Source organism: Molossus molossus, unplaced genomic scaffold, assembly GCF_014108415.1.
Source record: "Molossus molossus isolate mMolMol1 unplaced genomic scaffold, mMolMol1.p scaffold_m16_p_13, whole genome shotgun sequence".
In the NCBI taxonomy this organism is placed as follows: domain Eukaryota; kingdom Metazoa; phylum Chordata; class Mammalia; order Chiroptera; family Molossidae; genus Molossus; species Molossus molossus.
The window spans coordinates 60,542,889-60,557,726 of record NW_023425348.1 but is presented as its reverse complement, the minus strand read 5'-3'; the positions used below and the strand labels follow the sequence as shown (position 1 = coordinate 60,557,726).

General features: G+C 42.6%; 1 protein-coding gene and 1 non-coding gene across 7 annotated transcripts in view; one reads left to right on the top strand and one right to left on the bottom strand.

Moving 5' to 3' along the window:
• Nucleotides 1–2,141: 2,141 nt before the first annotated feature.
• Nucleotides 2,142–2,262, bottom strand: LOC118629189. The gene has a single exon (XR_004959425.1). It is a non-coding gene; the product is annotated as a small nucleolar RNA SNORA76 (small nucleolar RNA).
• A 4,597-nt stretch (nucleotides 2,263–6,859) lies between these two features.
• The window catches only part of SERGEF (secretion regulating guanine nucleotide exchange factor), a 197,498-nt gene continuing 189,519 nt past the window's right edge, over nucleotides 6,860–14,838 (top strand). For all 6 annotated transcript variants that reach the window (XR_004959301.1, XM_036259420.1, XM_036259419.1 and 3 more), the window contains exons 1-3: nucleotides 6,860–6,927; nucleotides 10,767–10,902; nucleotides 12,376–12,531. Coding sequence is in view for 5 of the 6 variants with exons in the window: in XM_036259420.1 (XP_036115313.1) it covers nucleotides 6,868–6,927; nucleotides 10,767–10,902; nucleotides 12,376–12,531 (352 nt within the window). In the remaining variant the exon portion in view is untranslated. The remainder of the gene's footprint in view (nucleotides 6,928–10,766; nucleotides 10,903–12,375; nucleotides 12,532–14,838) is intronic.

Sequence of the window (14,838 nt, the reverse complement as noted above, 5' to 3'; positions counted from 1 at the left end):
TAGGCACTAGGGAGCCCATTCCCAATTGACAATCCTCCTTAAAACTTTCTTTTTCTATGGCATTGCATGACACTGGCTTTATTTTAGATTATCTGTCCTACTCATGGGGCCAAGAGAACTTGGGGGTTCCACTTGCAAGACCCTGTACTACTCAGACATGTAGCATGTGATGGGTTTTCCTCGGGTTAGCAGGAGACAGTGTTGTCAAAGGGAGAGTTCCAACTGAGACAGATGAGAGAAGCACAAAGTTAAAGTTGGAAAAGCAGTGCCAAGATCTTTATTTCCAAGGTATAAGGTGAGCCCGTAAATAGGAAGGCAAGCCATGAGGGTAGAGGGTCGGGAAACATGTAGGAAGTGGAATGTAAGAAAGGTCAAGAAGAGCATTTTAGGACCAACAATGTAATAATGCCGGATTGATTTTTATGTGGTGTCAGCTGTGTAGTACAGGGAACAGACCTAATAAAAGAGATGAAGCTGGACTCCCAAATACTCGCCGTGTCTTTTTAATTTGCTCCCTTCCTCCCCCACCCCCAATGATGACTTTCCTCAAGTGTCTGTCTTTGGCCCTCTTCTCTCTCTCTTATCTCTTCTTGGGAAGTGTCATCCACGTCCATGACTTCAGTTCTTATTTTGTATGATTTCTGTATTTGCATTTTTAATCCTGATATATTTCTTGACTTTTTGCCTCTTAATTCCAGCCTGCTGGATATCTCTGTCCAGATGTCCCATAAATTCGGCCTGTGTTGTACAACTTTTTGAAGCACCATTCACAGAATAAAATGGGGTTGTGCAACATAGAAGCCCTGCCAAATATCTCAAACACAACAGGACCCAAAAGAAACTCAGAATTACCTGGATATTATACCCTATCAGAGTCTTCCCCCAGTGATCTTGTTTCTATTGATCATATATGAAGGATCATATTTTCAGCCAATTTTCCAGTCCTAAGAAACTGTGTCCTTATTTTTTTCCACATTAATAGTCAAATTATAGCCCTGGCCAGTTTGGCTCAGCGGTTAGAGCGTCAGCCTGCGGTCCGGAGAGACCCGGGTTCGGTTCCCGCTAAGGGCACATACTTCGGTTGCAGTTTGTCCCCGGCCCTGGTTGGTCGTGCGGGTGGCAGCCACTCGATGTGTCCCTTCACATCGATGTTTCTCTCTCTCTCTCCCTTCCTCTCTCTCCCTCCCACTCTATCTGTATAAGAAATGGAGAAATATCCTCGGGTGAGGATAAAAAAAAAAAAAGTCAAATTATATATCCTTTAACATGTTTTAATCCTTTTTAGACTTCAAAAGAAATTACAAAAATCTTAAAAATTCCTTTCATTTTATGTTATGCTAGGAAATAGAATTGGGAAAGGTAATTCATACTATTTTATATTTTTATATTACTTGTAAATTTTGATAACTGATTAATGGTTAAAATATTTTTATACTAAATAGATGTAAGTTATATGTAATCTAAATCATTTAAAATATCCATTACCTAATTTATAGTTGGTTGCAAGGAATCTTTTGTAAGGCAAACGGCGATAGATGGCAAACAGTATCTGGTTATTTTCATACAACTTTGATTATGGTGAAGAATCATAGTTACTGGATTTTAAAATGAGGGTATTTAGCCTGGCTGGTTTGGCTCAGTGGTTCGAATGTTGGCCCGCTGACCAAAGAGCTGTGGGTTTGATTGTGGTCAAGGGCATGTACCTTGGTTGCAGTGCAATCCCCGGCCCTGGTCAGGGTCGTGCTGGAGGCAGCCAATTAATGTATTTCTTTCACATTGACTTCTCTCTCTCTCTCTCTCTCTCTTTCTCTCTCTCCCTCTATCTGAAAAGCAATGGAAAAATATCCTTGGATGAGGATTAAAAAACAAACAAATAAAATGACAGTATTTAAAATCATTCTATGACTAAAGCATACGAAAACAAATATATAAAGGCACAACAATTATAATTCACAACTTCAGAACAATGGAAGTATTTAAGAATTAATTTCAGTTCTTCAAACCTCTGAATTTGTGATATTTAGTAAATCAGGTATTCTGAGAATCTTAGAATTTTCATGCACTTAAAATATATGTCTTCAAAGCATCTAGGAATAGAATGGAACCAACAGTTCGGTTCACAATTCTTTATTCTTTCTCTACCCTGTTGCTCGCGGTTGAAAGGACCGCCAGTGGGGAACAGTTGGCCCCAGTTCTGCACAAGCATGTGCTCTGGCACCGCAGCCTGATCCCAGGTACCACGTGTAGGCGCAGTGGTGGTTCATAATTCTTAATCAGTGACTTGTTACTCAGACACCATGATATTTATTTTTTTGACTTTTTGAAGAAAGCTCCAAAAGCTGGTCATCAGAATGCCTACATTTCTTAATCTGCCTATATTGTCATTCCCAATTGTACAGTAGTAATGATCCACCAAAATATACAGAATTGGAGGTAATTTTTAAGTTGGCTTCCAAATTAGAAAAAGAAAAAAATCCTGGAATATTTTAAAGAACATATAATAGAGTTCATTTGTTTACTTTCTAGGAAATATATAAAGATACTGTGGTCTATATCTGTCTAGTTTTTGTTCTGCTATGTAATATATATTTATGACTGGCAAATTTGTTATTCCACTGGATAATAAATGGATAAAAATTCATGTCCTCAGCAAGCATTTATTTTTTGTCAAACATGTTAAAACTGATTTAAATATATTAGCAATTGTATTAGTTTAAAAAATCTGTCACATCCTTTTACTTAAAAAAAAAAAGCCTATGGATATATAAGATAAGGGAACCCAAACACACCTGGAAACTAGTCACCATTTCTTGGGATTCTTAGTTGAGTTTCAATCTCATGATCTTCATCTATAAAATGAACTAAATCTACTTCACTGTGTTATTGGAGGAATTGTGTTGTGAATTATGTATTATCCATATCCATATATGTAAAGAATAATTAATATAATCACTCTCCTAATCGGAGATCCTCCATAGCTTCTGGATGATTTTATTTTCTTCTGGAAGGAATTAACTTTTACCTCTAGCAGGCAGTATGTATATCATGGCATGGAAAGATCTTCTTAGTCCAATTAGGGATGAAGCTAATTTGAAGTGGAGCTTCAGTCTTTGTGAGGGCTGGTCTATTTCCAGTTTGCCTCTGCTCTTAGGGTGCAGACCTTTAGGGATTCCAAAGGAAAACTATGGGTGTGTCCTAGAACTTCTCCTTGGAAACCCTAGACTTCTAGTTGTGTCCCCTCCTTCATCCTCATTCCCCCACTTCCATCAGATTACTCAAGGACTGTTCAGCTTTTCAGTTTCTCTGCTGCTGCTTTCAGCCAGTTTCTTAGCCTCTAAGTCACTGCTTGTTAATTAGCAAATGCTACAAGCAGAAAAGTGCCAATTATAATCTTTCAGCTTCCAGACATTGGCCCTTTAAGTTCTGGCTGCTCTGATAGTTCTCCAATTACTTGAAACAGATTTTTAAAATATGTTCCCCAGGGTGGAGAGGTGTGGGTGGAGGTGGACGAAGGTTTAGGGGGATAAATGGTAATGCCCCCGCCCCCTGGCTTTTCTAGTTGTTTTGATGAGAGATTTGGTCTGTAGCTAGCTAATCTGCCTTTATCAAAAGCATAAATCTGACATTAGAGTAAATCACTTAACTTTTTTGAGCCTAAGTTTTCTCATCTACAAAATAGTTATGATACTAACAATACTTATACCAGTAATATTGAGAGGATCAAATAAATAGTCTAATGAAAAAAACTTTCTAACCTGCATGGTGCAGAGATATAGTCTGTATGGTGCCAAATACTTTATATTTTCCTTTTATGGGGAGACAAGGTATCTGAAAGTAATACCATCAAATAGTTTAAATCTAGCCCCTTTCTGGAACTGCAGCTCAATCAGGCTGTTCATGGGAAGGCCTAGTCAGTGGCATGTATATAGTTGAAATAGTTGCAACATCTGAACACTTCCAAGAAATTGTATTAAGGGATATTACATTATGTAACTATAAGTTAGCTAAAGTATTGATGCATGTACATTTAAGGGGTGAAATAAGAAAACAACAGTATTCTCCCAGACCCTCTCTCTATTAAAACTGGCTCTGTGGGTAGTTTCTCCTTGCCCCTTTGGATGAAATCTCAGGTCCTGGCCTTGAATTTTCTGCTCACCCTTAGTCCTTAACTTCAAATCAATCAATCTCTCCCCTCCCACCTCTCTTTAGTATTTTAAAAAATCCAGTCTTATGTAAAAATTCAAAACGTTAAAGTTAATCTAAGTTTAGCTTTTTTTTTTTTTAGAACTGAGACAGGAAGGGGTGTGCTTAGCTTCTTTATTTTTTTGCTCCTCCTTTCCCACTCACTAGGATGCCTCTGGCTCCTCCAGGATTTGGAAATGGTGGTAGGAGAGGTAAGGAGCAGAAAACTTTTTTTTTTTTGGTCTGATACTGTTGAGTTGGCATCAGTGCTTTTTGTGCTGACTCACTCTCTGTGGGTGTTTTGGAAGACCTTTCCACCTTCTTATTTCTTGGGATCTCTTGATGTGGGTAAATGTACCTCTCTGACTGGCTATTGAATTCATGTCTCTTAGCCTGTAAGAATCTAGTGGTCAGTTCTCTTGGAGTGTCACTCCAGCCCTCCAGAATTCCTAAGAATATTGCTTGGCTAAAATGTTCATGCATGGGAAACACTCACATGGCAGATGCTCAGACATTCTTTATTATGAAAAATTGGGCATGAAAGACTTCTCCAAAACATCAATGTCTCTTTGTTCAACTATCAGAACAGTTATCTGACTATAAACCATTGGATTTCTTAGCACAAATTGTACAGCGGCCTGTTTGAGTCCCGATTTGGAGGGATACAGACCAAGCTCTCCAAGTAGCCCTGATGAAGCGTGCCTTTCTTTAGACATGAGATGGGTGTGAACTCAGAGCACACTGACAACTATTGCCAAATATCCTATCAGAATTACTTCTCAGCCCCTCCAATCTCTTTCATAGACTGGATGTCATGCACTGTTTTCTAGATACCTTCACAAATTATGCTTTGGTAGTCTTTTTTTTTTAATGTGTTTTTTTTTTCTTTATTGATTTTAGAGAGAGGAAGAGAGAAGGAGAGAGAGACAAAAAAAAAAAAATCAATAAGAGAGAACATCAACTCACACCTCCTGCATGCCCCCAGTGGGGATTGGGCCCACAACATGGGCATGTGCCCTGACTGGGAATCAAACTGGCAACCTCTTGGTGCATGGATCAACGCTCAATCACTGAGCTACACCAGCCAGGCTACTTTGGTATTTTTATATCTCACTTTATAATGTGGGGGTAATGGACATTTATTGACTTGGGGGGTCTCAGTCAAAACTGAGACAGGAAAGGTCCCATTTTTATGTCCTATTACACATACTTGAAAGAAATTGTCAGAACAAAAAAGGCCAATCTTATAAAACAATAAGCAAACATGGTATAGTTTTTGCACATCAAGGTCCCCGAGAACAAAGAGCGGTTGTACTTTTCTATAGTTTGTATTTTTCTCAGCATGGTTTTCTTAGCATGGCCACAGGCTGGAGAGGTAAAGGCGAGGAGCTGTCCTCAAGTGGTCTTACAGACAGAAATGAAGAGGAATGGTGGTATAAAAAAACAGGAAAGAATTGTGTTAAGAGCTCCCCTGAGACACTTTCCAGGGCTTCCAGGCATAAAGGGTGATGAGTACTGGAGGCTTGTGTCATCAGAGGGCTCAAGAACTAGTGAATTTGGATTATCATCCTTAATGTGATCCCATTTGTACCCACAAAGTAATGTGTAGCTTGGAAATTGCGGGTTATATACAAAAAAGTACCCCCCTCCCCCCAAAAAAATCACCTGTAATTCACCACCCTGAGCGTGTGCGTGTCTGTATGGAAAATTGGTATAATACTTACTTTAATGATATATCATGAATATTTCTCTTATTTAATGTCTTCCAAAATATTTTTAAATGGCAGCCCGGTATTCTATCACTTGGCTATGCAACCAATTTATTTTTGGTCTTCCAGGTAGTAAGTTCTTTCCCATTATACGTAACTCTATAATGAATCACTTGCAGTTTAAGTCTTTGTGCACAGTTCTGATTATTTTCTTGTGATAAATTAACAGACGTGGAATTACTGGGTAAATATCTATCTTTATATTCCTAATATGCACTGCCACATTGTCCTTCAGCAAAATTGCGTATATTTAGCTCCCACCAAAAGTGTATGAGAGTGTCTGATAAAAGCCATTTTATATGAAAATCTTCGTTGGGCAAAAATTATCCAGTATTGATCAGAATCAGGGCAGGGCCTGCTCGGAGCACCGGAGTTAGATGGCTGCCCCAGCAGGAATCCACGAGAACCAGCCTCCTTAGCGTTAAATTCCCGATCCGTTTCAGGCACTGAGGTCGACACCAACGGTGTAAGACACTATCCTCGTCTACCAAGAATCGCCCCCAAAGCAGACCCAACAGTTCTGCCTAAGACTCTGGAGCAGGACCCTTGCCACCCCTTCTCAGGCTCAATTTCTTCCCCATCAAATGGTGAAGGCCTGTCAGCCCCTCTGGGCTGTCTTGGGACTCCAAGGAGATAAAAATGTGAAGGAGCATGGTGCAATTGTATAGGATTATTACTAAAAATAAAGGCAAAGAGAGACGTAACTACCCGGCAGAACAGGAGGCCGGGGGTGGAAACGCTTAGAGCGCGCCGGGGCGGGGCCACTGGGAGGCAGATGGGGCGGTGGCTGTCGGGCTCTCGCCCGCTCTTGATTCGCGGCGGCACGAGGGCGCGGCCCGCCGGCCCCGCCCACCCTCCGCGCCGGCCCCGCCCCCCGCGCGGGACCCTCCCGGAAGCGTCAGTGGAGCGTCCCCGCATGGAGCACGAGCCTAGCGCCTCGCAGGCCACCCCCGCTCGGGCCGCGCTCTTCGCCTGGGTGCGTGACTCCGCCCCCGCGCCGGGGTGGCTGGGACTGAGGGGCCCGCTGAGGCTGGAGCTCCGGGCCTCAGCGTGGGCGGTTCTGGGTTGGGCGGCGGAGATTCGAGCCCGGTTCTGGCTCTGGGTTGGAGGATCCTGGGCTGGGGGCGGAAGAGGAGAAGGCGGGAGGGAAGGGTCTTAACGGGTGATTTAGGGGGCCTGCTGGCTGGTGGGGTCCGGACCGGAGGGGCTGCGGCTCAGTGGGAAGAACCTGCCTCCAGGGCAGAGCAACTGGTTCCTCGAGAGCTCCGGGAGAGACAGCGTGGATGGCTCTGAAGAGAGCATCGCCGGGTCTCGGAGCCGAGTGGGTCACCTGTGCTCCGCACCCTCCTGTTGGCTGGAGGATAGGGCCTTTCCCCAGCCTCACCTCAGCCTGGCGGGAGCATCCTTGGACGTGAGGCCTGCGGTGTTTGGCGGTGCACAAGGCAGAGACCCTGCATAGTTGCTGCTATTCTGCTGTGACCGGATCTTGCCTGTGCTGGGGGAGTGGGAGTCTGCGCGGGTATTGGTTTGACAGGCACCAGGCGCCGTGAGAGACACTGTCATCTTTGTGTGCCTGGCTGGGAGAGAGGAGGGTCTCTGCACAGGCGAGTGTGGCAGGTACCCGACCAGATGCACGGGTACAAGCAGACGTGTTAGTTCTTCATAGCACGTATCCCAATTGTAATGGAATATATAATTTGTTAATGTCAGTGTCCTTGATAGAATGTAAGCATCATAACGGTGGGTACTGTGCCTGTCTTGTTTACGGTGCCTGGCACATGGTAAGGTGCTCAGTAAATATTTGTTGACTAATAGCTGAATGAGAGTACCTGTTGTGTGTGAGCTATGTGCTGATCTATTGGGAAAAACACGACTGAAAGACTTACAGCTCTCAAGTTGGGGTGAGGGGTGAAGTGGGGAGATACCTATATTGCTGTTAAAATCAGTATATATTCACTAATTAAAAAAATGTAATTATCAGTACAAGGAAGCACTTGTTGAATGTAAGGCCCAGACTGGCAGAAGGGAGAGTGTGGTGTGGCTTGAGGGAGTCTGGCTGTCTGAGTATCTTTCAGGTGGTACTTGAACCGGGGGTGGAGTTGGGGATTGAATGTGTGCCTGGGGTGGGTGGTGTCTCTGGCTTTTCCCAGGCCAGAAACCGGTCTGTGTGGACAGAGGAAACATCAGACAGCTAAAGCCTTTCAGATATGGCCTTGTCTGTACTGAAACAAAAAGATTGTTGAACCTGACCCCACTGCTGTGCTTGGAGACCTGATGGTATATTCTTCCAGCTGCGTTATATGTGTGGAGGGATATATTAGTTTGCTAAGGCTGCCATAACAAAATACCACAGACTGAGTGGTTTAAACAGAGGAAATTTATTTTCTCACAGTTCTGGAGGTCAGAAGTCCAAGATCAAGGTGTGAGCAGGTTCCATTTCTTCTGAGGTCGCTCTCTTTTCCTTAGAGATGGCAGCCTTCTTGCTGTGTGCTCATATGGATTTTTCTCTGTGTGAGAGCATCCCTGTGTTTTGTCTTATAAGGACACCAGTCATACTGGTTTAGGACAGCATTTTTATGACCTCATTTACCCTTAATTACCTTTTAAAAGGCCCTATTTCCAAGTATAATCACTTTGTGAGCTACTGGAAGTTAAGGTTTCAACAAATAAATTTGAGGGAAACACAAGTCAACCGATAAGGAAATTTACATCCTTGGAGTTGTGTGTGTGTGTGTATGTGTGGTGTCTGGAGAGTTTATAAGGAAGGGAGGCAAAGAGAGCTGTAATAGGTTGTATTAAAATTTCCCTTTGTTTTGCTTTATCATGGATTTAGAGCCTCTTGCTGCATTACAAAAATGTGGTATCATAATTTGAATTCCATAATACCAGTATCTGACTTTCTGTTCAGCAGCCTGTAAACCTGGTAATGGGGCTGATGGAGAGATCCCGTGCATATGCTCTTCACACCATGCAAGCTTTTCATTTGATCTTTCCTAGGGAGGAACTCCTAGGGTCTTATATTCATTCACTATAAAATATATGCACACCTTTTCTGGGCAGGCACAGATTCAGATGCAGGGGAAACGGCAGTGAGCAAGATAAAGTTTCTGCCCTCAGGGAGTTTATTTTTTAGGAGGTAGACAGTAAATAAGTAAACATATAATGTCATGTCAGAGAGTGCAGTGAAGAAATATAAAGCACAAAAAAGTGATGAGAGTACTATTTTAGATAGGGTCATACAGTCAGCCTCTGTAAGCTCTGGGCTGGTTATATATGTACATATATGTATATGTATATATATATGTATATGTATATGTATTTATTTTTCTTTATTCTTAGAGCCAAAGTTGCCTACCCAACTATGTGACAATGGACAATTACTTAACCTCTCTGAGCCTTAGTTACCTCATCTGTACAATGATAGGACAATGCCCATCTCCTCTGTTGTTGTGAGAATTAAAGGTGATTGCCCAGCACAAGGAGAAGCACTCAGTAACTGGTAGCTAGTATTGCCTTTGAGACCTCTGGGACCTGTGTCCCTGCCATGGCTTGCTCTTCCAACGTGAGTCCTTGCAGCCCAGGATGACTGTAGAAGAGACCACAGGGGCAGGAATTTGTTTGTATGTATGTATGTATGTATGTATTTTTGTAGTTTTAAATCACTTTTCTTCATTCAGATGTTTTCAAAACAAACACATTTTAAAGGTTTTATTAGTCATCTCTAGGAAGAATCAGACAGAAGAAGATACTTGTAGAAATTATAAGGATTTCTGAAATCTTAATTAGATTCTCCCTGCAGGTCCACAATCCCTTATCTTTAATTTTGGAAACAAAAAGCTCTGACCACCCCAAACTGACCTGACATAGGCTGTTTATAGTCTTTGCCCACTTTACTGCAGGGATAATACTGTTTTGCTTATGAGGTGCTGCTCCCACACCTTGCAGAAGTGTATATGATTTATATATCATATTACTTTTCTAAAGTCTGTAAAATTCTGAATCTGAAACATATCTGGCTGCAAGGGTTTCAGATTAGGGGCTATGGACCTTTATTGTATAATAATGATAAACATATTGCCCACCAAAAGGAAATCTGTTCCCTTCCAGGGATCTTACTATGTGAATCTCAGAGTCACAAAACATAGTACTTGGGAAGGTCCTTAGAGATCATTGCCAGCCTCTTTCACTTACAGATGAAATGACAATGATGTGCCCTGCTTGAGGGTACAAAATCCTTAGCTAACTTTGATTACAGAAAGTCATTTCCCAGTGCTGTGCGGGGAGAAGGGACAAGAACTAGTCCTAGCATATTTCCCACCCACTTTGTTCCTATTTCATTATTTCTTTTCTTAGCCACCTCAGGTAATTCAATTTTGTCAGAAGGAACTCTTATGTTGTCCTCAAAAGCAACATATGGAGGCTGGGGCATTGGAAGGGGGAGGTGAGGAGTATCAATGGATAAGCTGTGGATGCTAAGGGCTCCTCTTACCTGGAAAGCACGGTGCTCTGGGGATGGGCCTTCCGTCTAAATGTGGGCTGCATGTAACAGCCTCTTAAGAATGAGCTTATGGCCCTGGCTGGTTTGGCTCAGCGGTTAGAGTATCAGCCTGTGGACCAGAGTCCTGGGTTCAGTTCCTGCTAGGGGCACGTACCAATAAATAAATAAATAAGGGGAAAAAAAGAATGAGCTTATGAAATTTTATTTGTATATAGGCTTTGCGATATTGTTGGGGTGAGAAAGATAGAGCCAGGTAAATAAACATTGACATTTGGGGTTCCCATACTTTGTTCATCCTTGGTTTATTTTATCCTTAGGGTGCAAATAGCTATGGGCAACTTGGCCTTGGCCATAAAGAAGATGTACTTGTGCCCCAACAACTGAATGACTTCTGTAAACCTGTGTGTGTCAGGAGGATCACAGGAGGAGGGGGCCACTCTGCTGTTGTCACAGGTAATTTTCCTTCAAGAGTAGATAGCTCCTCGTTCTCTTATTTAGACATTTTCCCCTAGGATGTCATATTGCCATATTTTAGCCTTTTGTATTTTTCAGAGGAAAAGATTTTTGTGAAGAACCAAGTCATAATCTGAGAATCTTAGATTGTCAGAGCTGAAAGGACGTCAGAGATCTTCTAGGCTCTTCTGAGGCTCCCCCCTCCTTCCCCCTCCCCACCTGTTACACAAATGAGGCTCAGAGAGGAAAACTGATTGCTTAACGTTATAAGATATATTAGTGGCAGAGCTGTAAAATATATCACATTTTATACCATATATTGCTATTTAACTTTCATATATGAGTTTGAAGTTTGCAATTAGCTTGAATATTCTTTGAGAGCAAGAACTTTGTATTATTCTTAATTTCCCTTGCAATATCTAGGATAGGACTATAATATTGTGCTATAATACTGTGAAAAAGGATATATTGCATCCTGGTTAAGAACATGAACTCTGGAATCAAACTTCTTGGGTTCAAGTCCTGGTTCTGTTATTTATTAGCTGTGTGGCCTTGGAGAAATTACTTAATTCCTCTGTGTGAGTTTCTTCTCTGTTATAAGGGGATAATAATGGTGGATAAGAAGAATCAATGAGTTAATGGTTACATTTTGACTTTTTTTTTTATCCTCACCAAGGACATTTTTGCATTTATCTTCAGATAGAGCAGGAGGGAGAGAGGGGGGAAGAGAGAGAAACATTGATGCGAGAGAGACACATTGAGTGGCTGCCATCCACACGACTCCAACTGGGACCGGGGACAAACTGCAATCGAGGTACATCCTCTTAGTGGAAACCCAACCCAGGACTCTCTGGTCCGCGGGCTGACGCTCTAACCACTGAGTAAAACTGGCCAGGGCAGCATTTTGACTTTTATGAGTCCTTGGCACTTTTGCTTTTGTGGACTCCTTTCTTCATAAAGAGATATTAAAAGTTGTATTTTACAACTGCATTGATATAAAGACTAATATAATCCAGGCTAGATTTAGTATTATATATTCATTATTATTACATTTATTTTTCATATTTTAAAAGAACTTAAAATTAAAACATTTTTGTGGGCCTCTAAAAGTATTGTGGGCCTTAGGCACTATGCCTAAAGGATAAGTTGGCCCCACATAGAAACCTCTTAGAATAATACTTGGCACATTCTAAGTGCAAAATGGATGTTGGCTTTATTGTTACAGTAGATGCTTAATTTGGTGATTGATTGGCCCCTACTGTAGCACTTGGAGTTTCCATTTAGATATTAGATTTGAGCCCCTTGGCCCAGTGCCGTTTTGTTCAGTGCACATTAACATACATGGCTTATTAACGTGGGTGGAAAAAAGGTTATTGGGTTTGTGTTTCCAAATAAATAGTGAAATCCTTTTGCTCGCTTTGGCAGTTGTAATTTCCCCTGTGCAGCAATCACCAAAGCTTTTGTATTTTGCAGATGGAGGAAGCCTTTTTGTTTGTGGCCTGAACAAAGATGGGCAGTTGGGACTTGGTCACATGGAGGATGTTCTATATTTTACACTGTGTAAATCCCTCCTTGGCTGTCCCATCCAACAGGTGGCCTGTGGCTGGGACTTTACCATTATCCTCACAGGTGAGTTCTCTCCTAGGTAATCTTTATCACCACAAAGGCTTTGAGTAAGAAGAGCATGATGATGGTGATACTGATGAAATGAAAGCCTCTTTAAAAAAAATTTTTTTTTTCTTTATTGATTTTTGAGAGAGGAAGGGAGAGGGAGAGAAAGATAGAAACATTGATGAGAGAGAACATCGATTGGCCACCTCCTGCATGTCCGCCACTGGGGATTTGGCCTGAACCTAGGAATGTACCCTGACCAGGAATCAAACCGGCGACCTCTTAGTGCATGGGTTGATGCTCAACCACTGAGCCACATGGGCTGGGCAGCCTCTTTGTGTTTATTTATTTATTTTTTTCCTCACCCGAGGATATTTTTCCATTTTTTGTTCAGATAGAGCAGGAGGGAGAGAGAGGAAGAGAGAGAGAGAGAAACATCGATGTGAAGGGACACATCGAGTGGCTGCCACCCGCACAACCAACCAGGGCCGGGGACAAACTGCAACCACGGTACGTGCCCTTAGCGGGAACCGAACCCGGGTCTCTCTGTACCGCAGGTCGACGCTCCAACCACTGAGCCAAACCGGCCAGGGCGCCTCTTTGTGTTTAAAAACACACACAGATGTTCTGTCTGGTTGTCAAGGAAAGTTCTGGGGTATCTTTTGCAAGGAGAGTTTAAATAGTAAAACTTGGGCTGGAAAACTTTTGCCGGAGACTGGGGAATGAACTGGATCACGGTTGGTAGCCACGTCCTGTCCCAGAAGTTCATAATAGCTGTGTGGCTGGGCTAGGCCAGCAGTGCCAGCTGCAGGTTACCCACTGGGGAAAGTTGTGGGAGTGTGAAGAAATCAGTGGTTGCCACAACAGTGATGGAAGCTTTTCCCCAGTGATGGATTTAAAAAAATATATGAATATGGTTGGACAGAACTGTTCCATCTCTGTGAAGCCAGATAGCAGAATAGGATATAGAGGGATATGGACAAGGGGTTAATAGAATACAGTCAGCCCTCTATATCCTTAGGTTTCATGTCTGAATTCAACTGACTGCTGATCAAAAACAATAGTACATGCAGTATTTTCAGTCAGTGGTTGGGAATTCGCAGATGCAGAGGGCCACCTGAATGCATTATTCTATGTTATTTTATGTAAGGGACTTGAGCATCCTTGGATTGGTCCTGGGACTGATCCCCTGCAAATACCGAGGGACCACTGTAATGCTCTTGGGAATCAGCTGACAATAGATACTTTGTCAGATGACTTCTCCCTGGAAGTAGTTTTGCCCCATTCTGGATTCAAAGGCCCATCTATAATTTCTGACTAAGGTCTCTCTTTGTCACACCCTCTGCCAAAGGCATCTTCTGACTATGTCACCCTGCCCACCAGTCCACACGCATAGCTCACTTCCCAATTTTTAGCACATGGCCTTCAGTGACTGTTCCTCACCTATTCCTGTTGTTGCCTTGGCTCTTATTCTCCTCACTTCCTATACTTTTCTTTCTGTTAATACCAAATAGTACATGTTCTCTGCTTGGAGTAGCCCCTCTAGTTTCTCGGTGAACTCTTACTCTGTCTTTAATACCCTGCTAGGGTGTCACCATCTCTATTCTGTGGAGGGGTTCTATAATGTGTGTTGAATTTGGTAGTGATTATTAGAATCTAAATAGTAGCTATCCTTTATGAAGTGCTCATTGTGGGCCTTTGTTGGGGTTGTAGGGAGTCATAGATAGCGCTCTATTTCCTGTTCATATTTGGAACCATTTGTGAGAAAGGTAGAGAGCAGTAGACAGGTGGAGATCAAACCATTGGCTTTTTACTGATAAAGACTAAGTTGGAGGCCAGGGTTAATTGTCAGGCCAAGTGGTTCTGCTAATACTCCTTTGATCCAAACTTATCCCCCAAACTCTAGGCCTTCCCCGTAGGGGAAACCCTTATTACGTGTCAGCCCAGAGTGCCTGAGAGGAAGGTGCCAAGCCACATGTGTCCTGGTCCTTCCTTCTCTCAAACTCACCAATTGGTTAGGTTACCACTTCTCTGCTAGAAAGCAGTAAGTATGGGAAGGGCAGAGAGAAAGGCCTGAAGTGTTAAAATAATAGAAATTGTGTTACCTGGAAACATGAGAAGTGGGTAAGTAGTATCCTCTGGTCCCAGCACTAGTCACTGGGCTAAGTGTCCTACACAGCTAGTCAGAATTAGGTCGTGTAGTGGGTAGTCTGTGTGACACAGCCGTGCCCAGGGATTTATTCCTGGAGCAACAACAAAAGCAGGGAAGGTGGTTTGAAGGTACTGAAGTGCAGGGCCCTAACTCCCTCCTCTCATTCCCTTTGC